Raw genomic sequence first — 22,336 nt, 5'->3', positions numbered from 1 at the left:
CACCCTTTCACTTTGCTTAGATTTACAGACTCCCTTCAGTTCCCTGTACTCGCTGGTCATCTCAACTTTCTCAGTCTCCTCAGACTCGTGCAGCTGTCCCGACTCTCCCAGTCCTCTGGGTAAGGAATTTCCCCAATATGGGGTTCTGTCTCCTGAGTAGATGACCTTTCTTAATGGGAGTACTCAGCTTTCTCCTGATGGGGGCCTTTCTCCAAATGGGAGCCCTGAGCTATGATCAGGCATGGCTTATTAACAAATCTGCACACCTGTGTACTCACACAGCCTGCAGGCCTCCAGCAAAACCCAGACACAGGATTGAAGGCTTCACCCAAACCAAGACACTTTGAAGCCTTCAAGCTTTGAGACTTGGACACAGGTTTGAAGGCTTCGTCCCACCCAAGACACTTTGAAGCCTTCAAGCACCCAAATCGGGACACAGAATTGAAGGCTTCATCCAACCCAAGACACTTTGAAGCCTTTAAGCCCTGAAACCTGGGCACAGAATTGAAGACTTCATCCAACCCAAGACACTTTGAAGCCTTTAAGCTCAGAGACCTGAACACAATATTGAAGGCTTCGTTCCACCCAGGACACTTTGAAGACATCAAGCTCCAAGACCTTGACACAGGATTGAAGGCTTTATCCCACCGAAGACACTTTGAACCTTTTTAAGCTTTAGCTTGCTTTCACATTTTGCATTTTGTAAACATGTGCAAAGTCGTGCTTTGTTTTTTGAGCGTTTGTGCAAGTTTTTGCACCAAACGCATAGGACAGCCCATTAATTACAGTGAGCTGCCCTATGCGCAACATACACGACAAACTAGTTCATGTACCTTTTTTGAGCGTCCAGCTTCCTACATTTGGTAACTGGATTTTGCCCTGTATGACATGTGTTTTTTTGTTTTTTTTGCCTCCTTTTTATTTTTTGCCTCTTCTTTTTTTTTCTTTTTTTTTTTTTGGTGTGTTTGGGTTGCTGTTAACAATAAATGGCAACACAAGCACGACAGGCATTTTCCAAAATGCGTGCAAAGTTGCGTTATTATTACTTAGTTCAATTGTAGATGTGGTTTAGTGAAGTCCATGCCAGCCCGAACTGTGTTTTAAAGCCTTGGCGGCCCACTTTCATTGAAAAAGAAAAGTCCACAGACACAGATGTTAACAGAAAATACCGAGCCACTTGGCTCTCTCAGCCCTTAATCCTAGCTTCCATCTTTCTGGCTCTCCTGGCCCACTCTGCCGTTAGTTGCGACACCTCACTGCACAGGCCCACACCTGTCCTCTGGATAGGGATTCTCCTGACACCCCGGGTTTTTCACTCTGCTGAGACTTAGACTCCCTCCAGTCTCCTGTACTCACTGGTTGTCTTAGCTCCTCACTCTAGCAGCTGTCCCTACTCTCCCAGTTCTCTGGGTAAGGAATTCCCCCAATATGGGATTTTGTCTCCCAAGTAGATCACCTCTCTTAATAGGAGCACACCTCCCTCCTTGCTGGAGCACACAGCTCTCTCCTGATGGGGGAGCCCTGAGCTATGATCGGTCCTTTCTATAACGAATATGCACACCTGTGTACTCACACAGCCTGTAGGCCTTTAGCAAGACCTGTGCACGGGATTGAAGGCTTCATCCAACCCAAGACACTTTTAAGCCTTCAAGCTTCAAGACCTGGATATAGACTTGAAGGCTTCATCCCACCCAAGACACTTTAAAGCCTTCAAGCTTCAAGCTTTGAGACCTGGATACAGCCTTGAAGGCTTCGTCTCATGCAAGACACTTTGAAGCCTTCAAGCTTTGATACCTGGACACAGGATTGAAAGCTTCATTCCACCCAGGACATTTCAAGCTTCGAGACCTAGACACAGAATTGAAGGCTTCATCCCAGGCAATATACTTTGAAACTTTTAAGCTTCGAGTTCTGGATACAGGCTTGAAGGCTTCACTCCACCCAAGACACTTTTAAGCCTTCAAGCGCTGAAACCTGTACACAGAATTGAAGGCTCCATCCAAACCAAGACACTTTTGCCTCATTTCCACTGAGTGGATCGGTTCGGGTCGATACAGTTTGAATGGCCTAGAATGGTCCGGTCTATTCTGGTGAGCGTTTCCACTGCAAGTGGGACCACAAGGGGCCATTCAGGGTTTAGAAAAAATGCCTCAGCATAGCACAGCAGAGGGTTTTCTGTCAGCCAGTCAGTGGAATGTATCGTAGCTCCGCCCTAACCGAACCGTTCCATTTTCTATGGCCCCACATCTGAAGCAGGACCCTGAATGGAATGGTACAATTCGGTTGTATGGGCCGCTTTCATAATGGAAACACCCAAAATAGCGTACCGTACCGAACCAAACCGATCTGCTCAGTGGAAACGAGGCATATGAAGCCTTCAAGCTCTGGGACCTGGTCACAGGATTGAAGGCTTTGTCCCGCTGAAGACACTTTGAAGCATTCAAGCTCCGAAACCTGGACACAGAATTTAAGTCTTCGTACTGCCCAAGACACTTTAAAGCCTTCACGCTCTGATAACTGGACACAGGATTGAAGGCTTTGTTCCACCTAGGACACTTTGAAGACCTCAAGCTCCGAGAACTGGGCACAGAATTGAAGGCTTTGTCCCACGCATAACACTTTGAAGCCTTCAAGCCCTGAGGTCTGGACACAGGATTGAAGGCTTCATCCCACCAAAGACACTTTGAAGCCTACAAGCTCCAGACCCTGATCCGGAATTACAAAACCCAGAGAAAGCTGCAACCACAGTCTTCTTCACTCACAATAAACACATTGTGCATTAATGTGAACCTTGTGTCAATCCTTCATCCATTTCCATAGTGGCAGGGCCTCGCATTGTCACAGTATAATAAAGTGGACCTCAAAAGCAGGAGGAGTGCAAGGTCTGGTCTAGCAGGAACCCCTCCACCCCAATCTTTTTTAAACAGTTTTTGGCTGCATTCACATTTTGCAATATGCACAGGGCAGCCCATTGATTTCAGTATGATGCCCTATGCGTGACAAACGTAGCAAAGTAGATCATGTACCTTTTTTGAGCGTCCAGCTTCATGCAATGGGTAACTGCATTTTGCTGCATTTGACGTGTGTTTTTTTGCCTTTTTTTTTTTTCTTTGCTGCGTTTGGGTTGCTGTTGACAATGAATGACAGGCATTTTTCAAAATGTGTGCAAAGTTGCGTGATTTTACACGCATTCACGAAATGCAAAAATGTGAATGCGGCCTCATGTGGCATTTTAGGGATGGGTTCCTCACTTAATAAGCAGACCTTGCGTGGCGCTCAAGCCCAGGCTGTTTTTGTTTTCATCTTTTCCTTTGTCTCTGAAGCCACCCCACCCTATCACCACTTGCTGACCAGCGATGTACCAGTACAATCGCTGGATTGGAAGGGTGATATCTCATCATCACTACAATTTAGAGATGCACCGAAATTTTGGCAGCAGAAACATATTGGCCAAAAATGACTGCAATTTTGCAGCGATTTTACCACAATTTTACTGTGCTTATGGTGTGTTTTTCATTGGCCATGTGACTCAAAAACCGCATCAGAAAATTAACAAAGGTACCTTATTGATGTGTTCTTGCTGCATTTTCAGTGCATTTCAACGAGGAGGTGTGTTTTTGGTGAGTTTTTTTTCAACTGACCAAAAATGCAGCAAGCAAGTTTTTTAACACCACAGCGGAGCAGTGGTAAGAGATATAGGGGGTCATTTACTATAACTCCAAGAAGTACTGGGCACTATGGCAAATAATAGAGCCAATTTTAGCCAAATGGAAACAAAACGGCGAATTTGCGCATGAAAATCAGCGATATAAGTGGAGAACAAACGTTTGTAAATTCTAAATTGCCGCTAATTAGCGCTTCCGCGTATATACAAATGCCAATTCTTATCAAGTTGTTATATAGCAGTGTACTGTAGCCATGATCCATGTATGTGAAAGAAACATTTTTTTTATCAGAGATGTGCTCTAGTTCCTGTGCATATATTGATTTATATTGCAATTAGTATTCCTATTTTTTTTCCTTCTTTTGCTAAGAAATGCAGTTCTGAATGATTATTACATAGTAATGTCTGCTATTCTGTAAAGTTACATGTATTAAACATTTAGGTTACCTATTTGTTGTATGTTGTTTTTTATTTTTTAATTTAGGTGACTATAAAGCGGTAATTATTTATATTCATTCTTTAATCATACTACACTATTATGTAGGTCTCATACTTAGCACAATGGCTTAGTAGTCTGCTCAGATGTCTCCACAGCACTCACGGTACAAGTTCAAATACCAGCCAACCTACCATCCCCCAGCTGTGTTTATTTTTTCAGTGCACAAGCGAATTAAAATTAACAAACAAAAAAATGTAATCTGCCCATTAGTTAGTGTGTGGTGTTTGGAATTTCACACCATAATAGTATTGAATACTTACATATCATTGCATGCATTTGAAGAGTTAATATAATCAGCCAAATTTAAAGTGCATTGGCTAATTGGCATTCACCTATTTTCAGCATATGCTGCTTTGGCTAATTGGCTAATAGTCATTTGCTTTTTTTTCACCAATTCAATCTTTTAGTATTTCTCTGTGGGATTTGAACCCATGAGTTCTTCAAGGTAGAAGTGCTGACTGCTAGCCTATTGGGTGTAGCACAGTCATAAATAGAAAATACATAGAAAATACATTCACTAGTGTTTGATGTTTCTTCTCCCCGAGCTGTCTCTCCTGCTGCCACCATCTTCCCCCGCTGATGTGTTCTTCAGCGCAGCCGGTTACCCACTAATAAAAAAAAAAGCCGCTCTTTTTGTGGCGGTCTTCTGTGGCCATCCGATAATGTCACCCGGAGAGTCTGCTCCATGGCTATGTAAGAGACGCCACACAGCGGGTGACAACACAGCGGAGGAAGACCACCATGGAAAAAGAGCAGCTTTTTTTTTATTAGCGGGTAACCAGCGGTGCGGAAGAAGACAGCAGATGGAGAACATGGCAGCGGCAGGAGAGACGGCTCTGGGAGAATACAGCTCGGGGAGAAGATGGAGGAGGGAGAGACAGCGTCTGGAGAAGATGGCCAAGGGAAGAAGACAGCTCAGAGCTATTTTACAATAAAGGACTTGTCAAAAACCGGCTATTGATTTTTTTTACATTTCACTGCTTTTTTTGGTGAATGGGTAGGGGTAAAATGTACCCTATACCTATTCACATAGGGGGCAGGATCTGGGAGCCGACTTTTTAAAGGGGGCTTCCAGATTCTGATAAACCCCCTGCCTGCAGACCGACAACCACTGACCAGGGTTTTCGGGAAGAGGCCCTTGTCCCCATCAACATGGGGAAAAGGTGCTTTGGGGCATGTGGCCTGGTAAGATTCAGAAGGGGAGGGTGCTCACTCGTCCCCCCCTATCCTGACCTCCAGGCTGCATGCTCGGATAAGGGTCTGGTATGGATTTTGGGGGGCCCCACATCAAATTTATTTTACAATTTGGTGTGGGGTTCCCCTTAAAGTCCATACCGAAGGGCCTGGTATGTACTGGGGGGACCCTACGACATTTTTTTCCTTGAATTTTGGAATTCCATACCATAATATTATTGAATAAGTACATACCATTGCATGCATTTGAAGAGTTAAAATATGGAATAAAGCAAGCTGATGTGCTTTGGCTAATTATGCTTCTGAGTACAATGCACACTTCTAGGAGGTAATGCTGTCAGTGGGATTTGAATTCATGGCTTGAACTTTTGGGGGCAGCAGGGTATACCGCTATGCTACAGAGCTGAGCACTTACCTACAGAGAAAATACATTTACTAATGTTTGATTCAATACAATAATGTTTTGCATTTCAGGCATTAATATTATAGTAACAACCATGCTCATGCCAATGTGCCGATGTGGCATTGGCTAATAGGCGTTCGCCTCTTTTCAGCATACGCTGCTGAGTACAATGCAAGCTTTCAGTAGGTGATACCATCTGTGTGATTTTCAGCCATTTGAGCACAATTATATTGAGAACATATGTTTACTAGTGTTTGATGGTGGGACTACTTTATATTCTAGGTATAAAATAGTACTCAGCACAGTGACTTAGGCACCTTTCACACCTGTGCGACCTGAAAGTTGCGAGATTTTAATGCGACTTTAAGCAATGCCTGTGTAATCTTGAGGTCTATGGACCTCAACTCGCATCAAAGTCAGACCAAAGTAGTACAGGGACTACGTTGAAGTCAATGTTACTTGAAGTCGCACAGATATGAATGGTACACATTGAAAATCATGGGGTATGACTTGTCATACGACTCTGATGTCCAAAGTTGCACAAGTGTGACTCAGCCCGACTTTGTCAGTGATTTCAGAGACATCAGTGCACTTTCCTGCACAAATGTCTAGTGAAATCACATAGGTCCCAACTGTTCTCCTTTAAGAAGGTGTCCTATGCCTACCTACTTTTGTTAATAGGTGTCCCTTATACGCATCTCAAAAAGTTGGGAGGTAAGAAATCGCCCCCTGAAGTCGCCCAAAGTAGTGCAGGAACTACTTTTGGGAATTGTTGTGGCGTCGCACCAATTTGGACAGTTCCATTGCCATCAATAGGCACCGATTTGGCCTATGTGAACATGGGTGAAGTTGCATAGATATTAGAGCTGCACGGTTCTGGCCAAAATGAGAATCACAATTTTTTTGCTTAGAATAAAAAGATCACGGTTCTCGTGACATAAAATCTTTCACATTATCCCACAAGAAATTGGGCTAACTTTTCTTTTTTTTTTTTTAAATCATTAAAGTAATTTTTTCCAAAAAAAATTGCATTTGAAAGGTGCAAATACAGTGTGACAAAAAATATTGTAACAACCACCATTTTATTCTCTAGGGTCTCTACTAAAAATATATATATAATGTTGGGGGGTTTTAAGTAATTTTCTAGCAAAAAAAAAATGATTTTAACCTGAAACCAACAAATGTCAGAAAAATGTTTAGTGTTTAAGTGGTTAAACTTTCCTCACTTACACAGAATTCTATTTAATTGACAAATTGTTACAAGGTTTCTAGTCAAGTTCACTGATAAAGAATGTTCTAATTCTTGGCAGACTTCCTGGTTTTTCGGCTGTGGCTTCAGAAGAGCAGAGAGAGTTCTTTGCAATAGCAAGAATCGTGAAACACTTTTTTCAAGATCGTAAAGGGGAAAAAAAATTACGATGACGATTAATCGTGCAGCTCTAATAAATATTAATGGAAATCAAGGGGGACAACTTTTCATGTGACTCTGAGGTCCAAAGCTCCATGAAAAGTCACCCAAGTGTGAAAGTAACCTAATGCGATTAATTGATAACACCTTTGAATAAGGCCCCATTTGCACTTGTGCGACCTTAAAATTGCACAGCTTTGTCATGACTTGAAGCAATGTCTGTGTAATCTTGTGGTGTATGGACCTCAAATTGCATCAGTCAAACCAAGGTAGTGCAGGGACGAATTTGCTACACTTTCAGGATGCACAAGTGACAATAGGGCCAAATTCAAAGGTGTTATCCTTGAATCTCATTCACACTGCTGCGACCTGAAAGTCACCCTATTTTGTTGCCACTTTGCCGCTGCAACTTGGCCCCAACTTCTGGGAATGCCTGTGTAATATTGTACCCGATATACCTCAAGTCACACCAAAGTAGTACAGGGACTTCTTTGAAGTTGGTGCGACTTAGTAGCACAGATATGAATGGTTGTCATTGAGAATCATGGGGTACAACTTGCCATGCAACTCAGAGGTCCAAATTTGATGGAAAATTCGCCCAGCTGTGAAACAAGTCATATATATTTTAAGAAAAGGAGCTCTCATTTATACTTGCAAAGTCCTTACTGATTTACATCAGCAGAACAAATGCAGGAAGTGATGTGTGCACATGGGACGGAAGCAAATGTGTGGTGATGCCAAACAAATCAATGAACCCCACCCACACCAAATCTAACTATGACATCCACCCCGCATTGATTAAGTACAAGTACAAATCCTACACTTACCCTGCCAATGAGCAGCGCCTCCTCTCTGCTAAAGAGACCTCGCCATGTCCACCTAGATGGAGATCCTGACCAGCACAGGAACTTCCGGGTGCATACAATGAATAATTTCCAGGTCAGAAGGTGAAACCACACTTTTGATTGCAGCTGCGAATATTTGATCTCAACCATGATTAGTATTTTTTTATTTTCAGATATGCAAATCTATATTTCTACATATATTTGAAGGTAAACTTAAGGGAGTTTGCTAAGAAATGGTGTCCCTGGGTTAGCAGCAGGTGAATTAAAAAGGCAAAAGGCCCAGTTTGAGCCCTGGTTCACACTGACAGAAGGAGGAAATCGTTCAGCTGAACTCCCACAATTTCATTCCTGCATGTCAGTCCCGACTGTGGGGGCAACATCAGTGCAGGTTTCTGCACCAATAGCAAAACAAATCGCACCAATTAGAACAGTGCAATTGCCACAGATTTGACATGTCAAATCACACCAATGTGAACCAGAGCTGACACATTCAAACACTGCCTTTCCACCAGCTGAATTCATTACCTACAATTCTCCACAGCTGTTAATGATAAAGGTGGAATCTTTATATAGAACTTGCAGTTGTGCAGAAGCCTAGGTTTACATTGGAGCGATTGGTCATGCGATTTGAGAGATCAAATCACATAACTATCGGCAATGGCACTCTTCCAATTGATGCAACATTTTTTTTGTGGCACCGCATCAATTTGCTAAAGTAGTTCCTGCACTACTTTTGCCGATTTCAGGTGCGACTTCAATAGACATTTGTGTATGAAGCCACCTGAAATCACACTGAGCTTGCTACTTTGAAATCATGCTACTTCAAGTGAAGTAGCACAATTTCAAAGTAGCATATGAACCAGGGCAAAGAGATTCGTTTTTTGGTGCACAAATACATATTGAAATAAAATATAAAAGAGATATTGCACTTTCCCAAAACCACCACCCACAAAAACTAAAGAAAGAAAAGTAGAAGGAAAAAAAAAAAAAAAAAAAAAAACCCACACACCACAACAAGAGCTCAATGTACTTTTATTTTACCAGCAGAAAAAAAATAAATTTACATTTACTAGCTTCAAAAAAATTTGGACAGGATATATGGTACTACATTTAGCAACGGAATTTTAAGGGCCCTGCTCATAGGAGCTTACAATCTAAAATTAGACAAAACCTTATAGTGGACACAGCTTTAATTTCAGTGTATAACGGGCAACACATCACATTATTATCTGAAAGATTATAGAAACATACTTAAGTCATTCTTACAAAGCATTCCAACATAATATTGCAAAAGACTTATTCAAAACACCCACCACCAGCCCACAATCCACACATACATACATTGATGACCATGTTCTGCTGGAAGCTGCATTTCGGTGTACACGATTAAACGAGATCAAAAATAGTAGGTCAGCAAATGCTTCCAAACGATGTTTGCATGATCAGACAGGAACAATACACACACAACATTGACAGTATGGCCACATAAACCCACTTTTGATTGAAAAAATGCACAAGAATTTCATCAACTCTTCCAATATCATTCCTTCTCCATCACAACAAAAAACCTGACCTTCTCAGGCCAAACGAACCCCCTACTGCAGGCCTTTATATAAGAGAGGTTGTATTGTTAGCACACTGACACACCCAATAGAAGTACACGCCCACCAGTATCTTTCAATCTGTCTCTTCATGTATGTCTAAAGTGTTTGCACCTGATGAGCAGGAACACATAATAATATTCGCATCTGTGTTAGCCCTTGGCTATGTGCGTCAAATCTCCAACTACAGGCCAAAGATCAAAGTCCATTTGCATCCACATAAACAAAGCAACAGTTTTCTAAGCATATGTACCTGTGCAGTGTAAACCCTAAAATTTGAAATGTCCAAGTCCCTGGGCATGATTAGTGCTAATAAACATTAACATCAGTCCCTGGCTGCAATGAGCTTCCAATATAAAGTCCAAAATTAACTTTCTTACATTAGAACCTATTTCGACAGGAGACAAATAAGATGCCAGCATGTCTTTAGATTGTGGTGAGAAACCCACACAGGGAGAACATATAAACTTCAACACAAGGATTAGCATGTTGGGGAATTGAACCAACATCTCAGGTGCTGCTAGACAGAACTGCTACCCACTAAGCCACCAGGCAACCCCACACATGTTCTCTGCATCTCTGTGGTGTGAACCAGCCCTAAGTCCATAGCCATGCTCAGTGTCACAAGAAATATACAGTATATTGGCCTAAGTATTGGGATGCCTGCCTTTAAACACACATGAACTATAATGGCATCCCAGTATTAGTATTAGGTTCAAAACTCATTTGGCCCACCCTTTGCAGCTATAACAGCTTCAACTCTTCTTGTCCACAAGGTTTAGGAGTGTGTCTATGGGAATGTTTGACCATTCTTCCAAGTGCATTTGTGAGGTCAGGCACTGATGTTGGATGAGAAGGCCTGACCTACAGTCTCCTCTCTAATTTATCCCCAAGGTGTTCTGTTGTGTTGAGGTCAGGACTCTGTGCAGGCCAGTCAAGTTCCTCCACCCCAAAATCACTCATCCATGTCTTTATGGACCTTGCTTTGTGCACTGGTCCAAATGATTTGGTGGAGGGGGATTATGGTGCGGGGTTGTTTTTCAGGGGTTGGGCTTGGCCTCTTAGTTTCAGAGAAGGGAACTCTTAAGGTGTCAGCATACCAAGACATTTTGGACAATTTCATGCTCCCAACTTTGTGAGGACAGTTTGGGGAAAGCCCCTTCCTGTTCCAACATGACTGCACACCAGTACACAAAGCAAGGTCCATAAAGACATGGATGAGCAAGTTTGGGGTGGAGAAACTTGACTGGCCTGCACAGAGTCCTGTCCTCAACCCGATAGAACACCCTTTGGCTGAATTAGAGTAGAGACTGCAAGCCAGGCCTTCTCATCCAACATCAGTGCCTGGCCTCACAAATGCACTTCTGGAAGAATGATCAAACATTCCCATAGGCAGACTAAACCTTGTGGACAGCCTTCCCAGAAGCTGTTCTAGCTGCAAAGGGTGGGCCAAATCAAATTTTAACCCTATGGACTAAGACTGGGCTGCCATTAAAGTTCATGTGTGTGTAAAGGCAGGCGTCCCAATACTTTTGGCTATATAGTGTATCTGGAAAAGACTTACAATGGTGGTGGAACCCTCCTACACATAACTACTACATTTAGACATAATTATAGGACCTGGGAGATGAGACAACTTCTTCACATGCAGTAACATGGTTGGGATTTGAACCCAGACCCTCAGAGATACTAAGCAGAAGTTCTAACCTCTAAGCCACAGAGCTGCCACATGTGAGACCCTCCTACACATAAATACACATAAATACTGCATTTCTATGGACATACAGGTGATGGAATTACATTACTCAAGAGTTATTCTTCTTGATTTATTCTGTGATATTTGGTGTTTTTTTGTGGGTGAGAGTAGAATATTACCCTCAAATTCTTGGGAATTACATTTTGATTTCTGATGTTGGTACACATTTCATATTTTTTGGGCTCAAATTATGAATATTTGGAAATAATACAAAGCACAAAAAAATGTGATTCATTTTAAATTTTCATCAGCAATGGTATTGTTTGTGGATTATAAAGACACCTGTGTGAGTTTGGGGTAAAGATGGTTGTGAGATGAAGAAAAACAAGTGAAAGTGACAGATAAAAATATATTTTACCAAAACATCAAAACATTCCACATTGTAGCATTCTTAAAATCAAAATATTTTAAGTAGAAGCAACAATGTTGCAAAGGAAAGTTTATTTCACAGAAAGATACATTTCATCTCAACATTAAAAGGTTTTTTTGTGAAAGTTAGAATTGTTCCATTAGAATCAATGACTGAAACTTCATTTGGACTAAATTAGAGCAGATTTTAACTCCCAAAAAATGTTCTCTAATTAGCTCTCATTTTGGTATTTACTATACCTCCAGGTAAAAAAGACACTTGAGTTAAAATGAGAGTTATTTTCAGGTCTGAGCATGCTCAGTTGTGCTGGCACCTAGTTGTCCAAAACGGGGAATTTTTCACTTTTCAGACTTTTAAAGATATTTCAGTGTAGAAATCACTTTTTCACACAGTTTAAAAGCAGATAATCTTTAAATAATATACTGCATATTTCAGTACCATTTAGGCAATTATATCATGCTCTAAAAATTATTTCCATGTGCAATTCTCTAGGTTTTAGCAGAGTAAGGGTTTGGGCTCTATTTAGTTTCAGGGAGCTATAGTAAATTCGATTTTGGGAGAATTTTCTCACCAGCGCTATAGTGAATACCGTTTTAGCGCGAATTACCGCTATTAGCGCTAATTCGCGCTAAATTGCCGCGAATTAGCGCTAAATTGCCGCGAATTAGCGCTAATTCGCGGCAATTTGCGCGAATTAGCGCCATAGCGCTATAGTAAATGACCCCCATAGTATCTCACAAAAGTGAGTACACCCCTCACATTTTTGTAAATATTTTCTTCTATCTTTTCATGTGACAACACTGAAGAAATGACACTTTGCTACAATGTAAAGTAGTGAGTGTACAGCTTGTATAACAGTGTAAATTTGCTGTCCCCTCAAAATAACTCAACACACAGCCATTAATGTCTAAACTGCTGGCATCAAAAGTGAGTACACCCCTAAGTGAAAATGTCCAAATTGGGCCCAAAGTGTCATCATTTTGTGTGGCTACCGTTATTTTCCAGCACTGCTTTAACCCTCTTGGCATGGAGTTCACCAGAGCTTCACAGGTTGGCACTGGAGTCCTCTTCCACTCCTCCATGATGACATCACGGAGCTGGTGGTTGTTAGAGACCTTGCGCTCCTCCACCTTCTGTTTGAGGATGTCCCACAGATGCTCAATAGGGTTTAGGTCTGGAGACATGCTTGGCCATCACTTTTACCCTCAGCTTCTTTATCAAGGCAGTGGTCATCTTGGAGGTGTGTTTGGGGTCCTTATCATGTTGGAATACTGCCCTGTGGCCCAGTCTCTGAAGGGAGGGGATCATGCTCTGCTTCAGTATGTCACAGTACATGTTGGCATTCATAGTTCCCTCAATGATCTGTAGCTCCCCAGTGCCGGCAGCACTCATGCAGCCCCAGACCATGACACTCCCACCACCATGCTTGACTGTAGGCAAGACACACTTGTCTTTGTACTCCTCACCTTATTTGCCGCCAAACGCGCTTGACACCATCTGAACCAAATAAGTTTATCTTGTGCATCATCTTTAGAAGAGGCTTGCTTCTGGGATGACAGCCATGCAGACCAATTTGATGCAGTGTGCGGCGTATGGTCTGAGCACTGACAGGCTGACCCCCCCACCCCTTCAACCTCTGCAGCAATGCTGGCAGCACTCATACGTCTATTTCCCAAAGACAACCTCCGGATATGACGCTGAGCTCGTGCACTCAACTTCTTTGGTCGACCATGGCGAGGCCTGTTCTGAGTGGAACCTGTCCTGTTAAACCGCTGTATGGTCTTGGCCACCGTGCTGCAGCTCAGTTTCAGGGTCTTGGCAATCTTCTTATAGTCTAGGCCATCTTTATGTAGAGCAGCAATTCTTTTTTTCAGATTCTCAGAGAGTTCTTTGCCATGAGGTGCCATGTTGAACTTCCAGTGACCAGTATGAGAGAGTGAGAGCGATAACTCCAAATTTAACACACCTGCTCCCCATTCACACCTGAAACCTTGTAACACTAACGAGTCACATGACACCGGGGAGGGAAAATGGCCCAATTTGGACATTTTCACTTAGGGGTGTACTCACTTTTGTTGCCAGCGGTTTAGACATTAATGGCTGTGTGTTCAGTTATTTTGAGGGGACAGCAAATTTACACTGTTATACAAGCTGTACACTCACTACTTTACATTGTAGTAAAATGTCATTTCTTCAGAGCCTGTTCACACAGGGGCGACTTGTCAGGCGACCTAGCCGCCTGACAAGTCGCCTCCCATTCTGTACAATGGAACCTTTCTAATCGTCGCTCCGACTTAGAAAAAGGTTCCTGTACGACTTTGGGGGCGACTTGGTGCGACTTGCATAGACTTCTATACAGAAGTCGTTTTGCAAGTCGCCGCGGAAGTCGTTTGCAGGTCGCCTCGCTGAGGCGACCTGCAAGTCGTGCCGCCCCTGTGTGAACCGGGTCTTAGTGTTGTCACATGAAAAGATAGAAGAAAATATTTACACAAATGTGAGAGGTGTACTCACTTTTGTGAGATACTGTATATAGAATGTAAAGGGATGCATTTTTCTTGAGCTTTTCTTGCACTAAAGGTGCCCATAATGGCCGACAATAAATTCATATTCATTTAAATTGATGATATTATTTAAAAAGTTGAATATAATACAATAATACAATTATATATATAAAATATATATCTTTTCTAAAAACAGTCATTTTCGGTTTCAATCAAGCGCCTCCTGATTTTTCGGTGTCGGCATCAAAATTTCCATTTAGTGAAAAAGTTATAATCTTTGGGGGTTCTGAGTAATTTTCTAATGAAAAAAATGTTGATTTCTTTTCATGTAGGAGAGAAGTGTCAGGATAGGCCCGGTGCTGAAGCGGTTAAAAAAAATGTATTATATATACTGTATATAATTTAGAATGTTTCTGTCCATTGTAGTGCATTTGGCAGCTCATTCAAAAATGCGCAATATAACGCGCGGCATCAGAACAGGCCGGTATGAATGCGCCCACTTTGCCCGTATAGGCCGGGTCCCGCAGTGAGGAACCTGAAGCTGCCACCAAGGCCATATACATGACATACGCACCATAATTGCACGCTGTGTTTGCAGTGTAGGCAATCTCAGTAACGAGGGAGACTTGTCTCTATTCATTGGCAGCCTGATAAATTTTGTTTGTTTTAATATCGATCGCTTACACTACACTACATTCAGTTTTCTACATATAGCAAAGGGCAAGTGCGGGTTGGCGGCCGGTGACGCAGCTCTCTAACAGGTTGTTTGTTTTTAGCTGAGATAGGCTTGTTGGGTCGAAAGCCCTTGAACACTTACATTAATAGCAGCTTGAAGTGGTGTTAGTCATCGGTCAGCCGTAACGCCGGCGCTTTTCACCGCACTTTGTGTTTGTAGGATGATAAGTCAGCCAATGAGGAGGACTGGGGAGGGGGGGGGGGGGCGAGGCGGTGCTCGTAGTGGTCTGTACCGAGGAGGGTCATACATGGTGCTTCATCATATATCCTCATCCTTAGATCCTCAATGGATGTTGAAGAGTTCACGGGATGCACAAACTGATCTCCGAATGAGCTAATGACGCCATGCTTTGCGCAAAAACGTTCTTATATGAAGAAAACAAGTCACTGTATTCCCCTCTCGTATAACGCTCAAATAGGGTTGCCACCTCATCCCTTTAAACCAGAACACCTTTGAATTAAACAGGTTCTGAGGCTAATTAAATGCACATAAGGCACCAAGTGAGTTTAATTACCACCTTAATCAGCCACAGAACCTGAGTAATTAAGACGTGTTTAGGTCTGGAGGGATGAGGTGGCAACCCTACGCTTAAAGCAGTATTAAATCCCAAAGCAAACATTTATTTTATTGCAGTTTACCAATTCTTAGATGTAATGGCTGCATTCGTTTTCATTTTTAAGGCTTGACTGTAGGCAAGACACGCTGGAGTCCTCTTCCACTCCACCAGCACTGCCTTAACCCTCTTGGACATGGAGTTCACCAGAGCTTCACAGGTCACCACTGTAGTCCTCTTCCCCTCCTCCATGACGACATCACAGAGCTGGTGGATGTTAGAGACCTTGCGTTTCTCCACCTTCTGTTTGAGGATGTCCCACAGATGCTCAATAGGGTTTAGGTCTGGAGACATGCTTGGCCAGTCCATCACCTTTACCCTCAGCTTCTTTAGCAAGGCAGTGGTAGTCTTGGAGGTGTGTTTGGGGTCGTTATCATGTTGGAATACTGCCCTGCGGCCCAGTCTCTGAAGGGAGGGGATCATGCTCTGCTTCAGTATATCACAGTACATGTTGGCATTCATGGTTCCCTCAATGATCTGTAGCTCCCCAGTGCCGGCAGCACTCATGCAGCCCCAGACCATGACACTCCCACCACCATGCTTGACTGTAGACAAGACACACTTGTCTTTGTACTCCTCACCTGGTTGATTACACTTAAGGCGTCAGTATACCAAGACATTTTGGACAATTTCATGCTCCCAACTTTGTGAGAACAGTTTGGAGATGGTCCCTTCCTGTTCCAACATGACTGCGCACCAGTGCACAAAGCAAGGTCCATAAAGACATGGATGAGCGAGTTTGGGGTGGAGGAACTTGACTGGCCTCCACAGAGTCCTGACCTCAACCCAATAGAACGCCTTTGGGATGAATTAGAGCGGAGACTGTGAGCCAGGCCTTCTCATCCAACATCAGTGCCTGACCTCACAAATGCGCTTCTGGAAGAATGGTCAAACATTCCCATACACACTCCTAAACCTTGTAGACAGCCTTCCCAGAAGAGTTGAAGCTGCAAAGGGCGGAGCCAACTCAATATTGAACCCTACGGACTAAGACTGGGATGCCATTAAAGTTCATGTGCGTGTAAAGGCGTCCCAATACTTTTGACAATATAGTGTATATTGACCACCCTATTGATTGGTGACTGAAAAGCCACTGATAAGGAGTATATTTTTATATTGGTAATATAGTGTGTGTGTGTGTGTGTATGTATGTATGTGTGATATATATATATATATATATATATATACTGTATATCCCTTAATTAAAGTTAAACTTCGGTCAGGTAAAAAAAAACAAAAAAAAAACATATAAAAATATTTTTTTTATGTGCCGTATGTGTGTGCATGCATTTATATATATATATATATATAGTGTGTGTGTGTATGTATAGCAGTGTTAATTTTGACTTTGATTTCTTTTTAGTTGCCGTTTTAGTTTTAGTCGTATTTTAGTCATCTGAGTTGTTTCCATTTTAGTCAACTAAAATCGAATGGGTTTAGTTACATTTTAATGTATTATTTCTTTAGAAGTACCAAACATGATATACTCCTGGAGTAAAAAAAATCTAATAACTTGTTTATTATTTATGGTATTAGGGTTTGAACAGGCACTACAGACACAGATGTAGCCTTTGTGATATAAATTCAATTTAGTTTTAGTCGTATTTTAGTCATCTGAATTGTTTTAGTTTTAGTTGTATTTTAGTCGACTAAAACAGTATTAATTTAGTCAACGAAAATATTTTAGTCGACTAAACACTGATGTGTGTGTGTTTATATACATATATATAGAGAGAGAGAGATAAATATCTATATATACGTGTGTGTATATATCTATATATAGAGATATATATATATATATATATATATATAGATAGATAGATAGATATCTCTCTCTCTCTCTAGAGAGAGAGAGAGAGAGAGAGAATGAGAGAGATCGAGAGAGAGAGAGAATGAGAGAGAGAGAGAGAGAGAGAGAGAGAGATCTCTATATACATCTATCTATAGTATATATAGATATATATTATCTATCTATTTTATAGATTAGATCTAGCTATAGATTTTATATATATATATATATACACACACACACATCAGTGTTAATTTCGTCAACTAAAATATTTTTGTTTACTAAATTAATACTGTTTTAGTCGACTAAAATACGACTAAAACTCCATATATATATAGAGAGAGAGAGAGAAAGAGATAGATAGATATTCCTTCATTAAATTTGAACTTTGGGCAAGTAAAAAAAAAAAAATAAATAAATTCATCATATATTTTTTAATCATAGCTTGTATATATCTGTTTTGCCATTGGCCTCCTGTTTACAGCTGCACTCAGACTGGAAGAGAGTCTCGGTTCCTTTTGTTCAGTCTTGCAGTGTAATACGGCTATTTTTCATTTGGTCAACCACAGTCTGGAGGAAGGGTTGGTGACGGGCTGGGTGACGCGCCCCTGAGATCACAATACTGATAGAGTTGCAAATCTTTGGTCAGGCAAACCTCAAATGACATCATATTTATCATCATATTTATCATTCAACTGTTCCAAGAGATATTTGCAACAAAGTGCATAAAGGGGACGCCCCTTTGGACTTTACAGGGCAGGAAAAGAGTATATAGAGAGTAGATATATATGTAAAAGGCACAGAGGGACAACCTTATTGATATACAAAAAATATGAATTTTAAAAAGTTTATCATTCAGCTGCCTGGAGTCCAACTTTACCATGTTTTATGTGAGGGGAACGCGTCAGGATAGGAGGGGCGGAGCGGCTGCTGCTTGTTGAAGGTTCTCGCCGTGGGGCTGTCATTTCCATCCTCACTTTGCTACTTTAAGTAAGTGGCTGCCCTGGAAGCAGCATGCAACCAGTGAAGTCTGAACTCTTCTTCCAGCTCAATAAGTCGTGCAAAACAAAGGATGAAGATGACAGCCTACAATAAAATTCAACAGGTCAGCAGTGGTAGCTCCACATCGCTGTCCTGACAGATTCCCTTCACCGTTTCCTATGTAGACGATTAACTGTAAACCTTTCCTCTCCCACCAGACTGTTTTTTTCGGAGCGATTAAGACGGGATACACGATTGGACACAGCTTGTCGCTGATCTCCCTCACTGCGGCCATGATCATCCTCTGTCTTTTCAGGTGGGGCTTCAACACTGTTCAGATCTTATTATGTATCTTCTGATTTCAATGTAGCTTTATGCGATTCTCATACCTCCGGAGACCCAGGTCTGTGCAGACAGTATTACAACTTGCTGACTCCACAAGATCCACAGCCAGCGTCAGTTCACCAAGAAGACCCAGGGTGAAATCCAATAGAGTTCACTGCAGGCTGGGCAGGGTACAAGTATGCTTCCTGGGCATTAGACCTGTGCAATTCGTTTATTTCCGAATTCGTTTTTTTTAATGAATTTTGACAAATTCGTTAATTTACGACTTTACAAATTTTTCATTTTCCAAAATTTAGAATTTCCGAATTTCGATTTTTCAAATTTCTGAATTTGTTCTGAGTTGTTTCCATTTTAGTCAACTAAAATCGAATGGGTTTAGTTACATTTTGATGCATTATTTCTTTAGAAGTACCAAACATGATATACTCCTGGAGTAAAAAAAATCTAATAACTTGTTTATTATTTATGGTATTAGGGTTTGAACAGGCACTACAGACACAGATGTAGCCTTTGCGATATAAATTCAATTTAGTTTTAGTCGTATTTTAGTCATCTGAATTGTTTTAGTTTTAGTTGTATTTTAGTCGACTAAAACAGTATTAATTTAGTCAACGAAAATATTTTAGTCAACTAAACACTGATGTGTGTGTGTTTATATACATATATATAGAGAGAGAGAGATAAATATCTATATATACGTGTGTGTATATATCTATATATAGAGATATAGATCGATCTATCTATCTATCTATCTATCTATCTATCTATCTATCTATCTATCTATCTATCTATCTATCTATTTTATAGATTAGATCTAGCTATAGATTTTATATATATACACACACATCAGTGTTAATTTCGTCAACTAAAATATTTTTGTTTACTAAATTAATACTGTTTTAGTCGACTAAAATACGACTAAAACTAAAACTCCATATATATATATATATATATATATATATATATATATATATATAGAGAGAGAGAGAGAGAGAAAGAGATAGATAGATATTCCAGGTCTGTGCAGGCAGTATGATTTTTCAAATTTTTCAAATTTCTGAATTTCGAATTTCAGCATTTTCGAAAAAATTTTACATTTCGGAAATTCGCAAATTCAAAATTCAAAATTCAGAAATTCAAAAATTCAAAGTTCGGAAATTCAAAAATTCAAAGTTCGGAAATTCAAAAATTCAAAGTTCGGAAATTTGATATTAGGAAATTCGAAATTTGGAAATTCTAAATTCGGAAATTCTAAATTCGGAAATTCTAAATTCGGAAATTCTAAATTCGGAAATTCAAAATTCGGAAATTAAAAAATTTGGAAATTTGAAAATCCAAAAATAAGAATGAAAATCTGAACATTCAAAAGAATGAAAATCTGAAAATTCGCAAACCCAAAAATCTGAAATAATAACTAACTAATAATAAATATTAGTGCAAAACCATTACACAGAGCGGGTAAGTATAACATGATTTTGTTTTTTTTTAATCACTTGCCAATCGGGCTTTTTCTGGCACTTTTTGTTTACAAGTTTAAATTTGTATTTTTTGTTTTTTGCTTGAAAATTACTTGGAACCCCAAACCTTATATATATATATATATTTTTTTTGCAGAGACCCTAGAGAATAAAATGGCGATCCTTGCAATTTTTTATGTCGCATGGAATTTGCGCAGCAGTTTTGCAAATGCATTTTTTTTGGTGGGGGGGAAATACACTTTGATGAATTTTAAAAATGCAATAGTTCCCTAAATTTTTTAGAATAATGTGAAAGATGATTGTTACACTGAGTAAATCGATACCCAACATGTCACGCTTTAAAATTGCACACACTTGTGAAATGGCGACAAACTACGGTACTTAAAAATCTCCATAGGTGACGCTTTAAATTTTTTTTTTTTTACAGGTTACCAGTTTAGAGTTACAGAGGAGGTCTAGGGCTAGAATTATCGCTCTCACAATTGTGGAGATACCTCACATGTGTGGTTTGAACAGCCTTTACACATGCGGGCGCGACTTACTCATGCACTCGTTTCTGTGCATGAGCTCGGAGGGATGGGGGCGCTTTCATTTTTTTTTTTTTTTTTACTTTTTTTTTTAACTGTCGTTTTAATAAATATATATATATATATATATATATATATATATATATATATATATATATATATATATATATATATATATATATATATATATATATATATTTTTTTTTTTTTTATAACTTTTATTCCTATTATATGGAATGTAAACATACCTTGTATTAGAAATAAACATGACAGGTCCTCTTTATTTAGAGATCTGGGGTCAAAAATATTCCAAATCTCTCATTTACCTTTTAAAAGAAAAAAAAATGAAAACGACACTGTGTAAAAAAAAAAAAAAAAAAAAACTTTTTTTTTTTTTTTTTTTTTTTTCAGTGTCGTTTTCATTTCTTTTTTACATCTCTTATTCCTATTATATGGAATGTAAGTCTCTCCAAATCTCTCATTTACCTTTTTAAAAGAAAAAAAAATGAAAATGACACTGTAAAAAAATGAAAAAAAAAAAAAAATGAAAAAAAAAAATAACTTTTTTTTTTTTTTTTTTTACAGTGTCGTTTTCAAATTTTTTTTTTATCACTCTTATTCCTATTGTATGGAATGTAAACATCCCTTGTATTAGAAATAAGCATGACATGTCCTCTTTATTTAGAGATCTGGGGTCAAAAATATTCCAAATCTCTCATTTGCCTTTTAAAAGAAAAAAAAAATGAAAACAACACTGTAAAAAAAAAAAAAAAAAAAAGGAAAAAAAGAAAAAAATACTTTTTTTTTTTTTTTTTTTTTACAGTGTCGTTTTCATTTTTTTTTTTTTATCACTCTTATTCCTATTGTATGGAATGTAAACATCCCTTGTATTAGAAATAAGCATGACATGTCCTCTTTATTTAGAGATCTGGGGTCAAAAATATTCCAAATCTCTCATTTGCCTTTTAAAAGAAAAAAAAAAATGAAAACAACACTGTAAAAAAAAAAAAAAAAGTAAAAAAAGAAAAAAATACTTTTTTTTTTTTTTTTTTTTTACAGTGTCGTTTTCATTTTTTTTTTAATCACTCTTATTCCAATTATATGGAATGTAAATCTCTCCAAATCTCTCATTTATTTTTTTAAAAGAAAAAAAAAGATGAAAACGACACTGTAAAAAAATGTAAAAAAAAAAAAAAAAGGAAAAAAAATTTACAGCTCACCAGCGTTTTTTAACGTTTTTGATCCATTGAAAAAAATATTTTTTTTCTTAAAAAAAAAAATAAAATAAAAAAAGCAAAAAAACGCTAAAAAAACGCTAATTGACGCTGTTGCAAAAACGTTAAAAAACTTTGAGGCTCCATGCACACTGAAGCTCATAAACGCCCGTTTTTGGGCGTTTTTTTTTTTTTTTTTTTTTTTTTTTTAACAGCCCATAAAGTCCACTCTGTGTTATCCTAGGTGTCCATAACACACACAGGACGTTTTTAAACTTTTATCAGCAGTGGAGTTTATTGGCTGTTCTCAGAACGCCATAAAATTACATTCAGGAGTCGTTTTTCTGACCACAAAAACCGCCAAACGCTCATAAACGCCGATAGATGCTCAAAAACGTGGATCACCAGCGTT

At 39.5% G+C, this 22,336-nt stretch overlaps 1 protein-coding gene across 2 annotated transcripts in view; it reads left to right on the top strand.

Annotated features, from left to right (window-relative positions):
• The window catches only part of VIPR1 (vasoactive intestinal peptide receptor 1), a 409,687-nt gene that overhangs the window by 269,554 nt on the left and 117,797 nt on the right, over positions 1 to 22,336 (top strand). For both annotated transcript variants that reach the window (XM_073629489.1, XM_073629491.1), the window contains one exon: positions 18,579 to 18,676. In XM_073629489.1, the coding sequence (XP_073485590.1) occupies positions 18,579 to 18,676 (98 nt within the window). The remainder of the gene's footprint in view (positions 1 to 18,578; positions 18,677 to 22,336) is intronic.

This window comes from Aquarana catesbeiana, linkage group LG05 (genome assembly GCF_042186555.1).
Source record: "Aquarana catesbeiana isolate 2022-GZ linkage group LG05, ASM4218655v1, whole genome shotgun sequence".
In the NCBI taxonomy this organism is placed as follows: domain Eukaryota; kingdom Metazoa; phylum Chordata; class Amphibia; order Anura; family Ranidae; genus Aquarana; species Aquarana catesbeiana.
The sequence above is the reverse complement of the archived record's forward strand: the minus strand, read 5'-3'. Positions and strand labels throughout refer to the sequence as shown.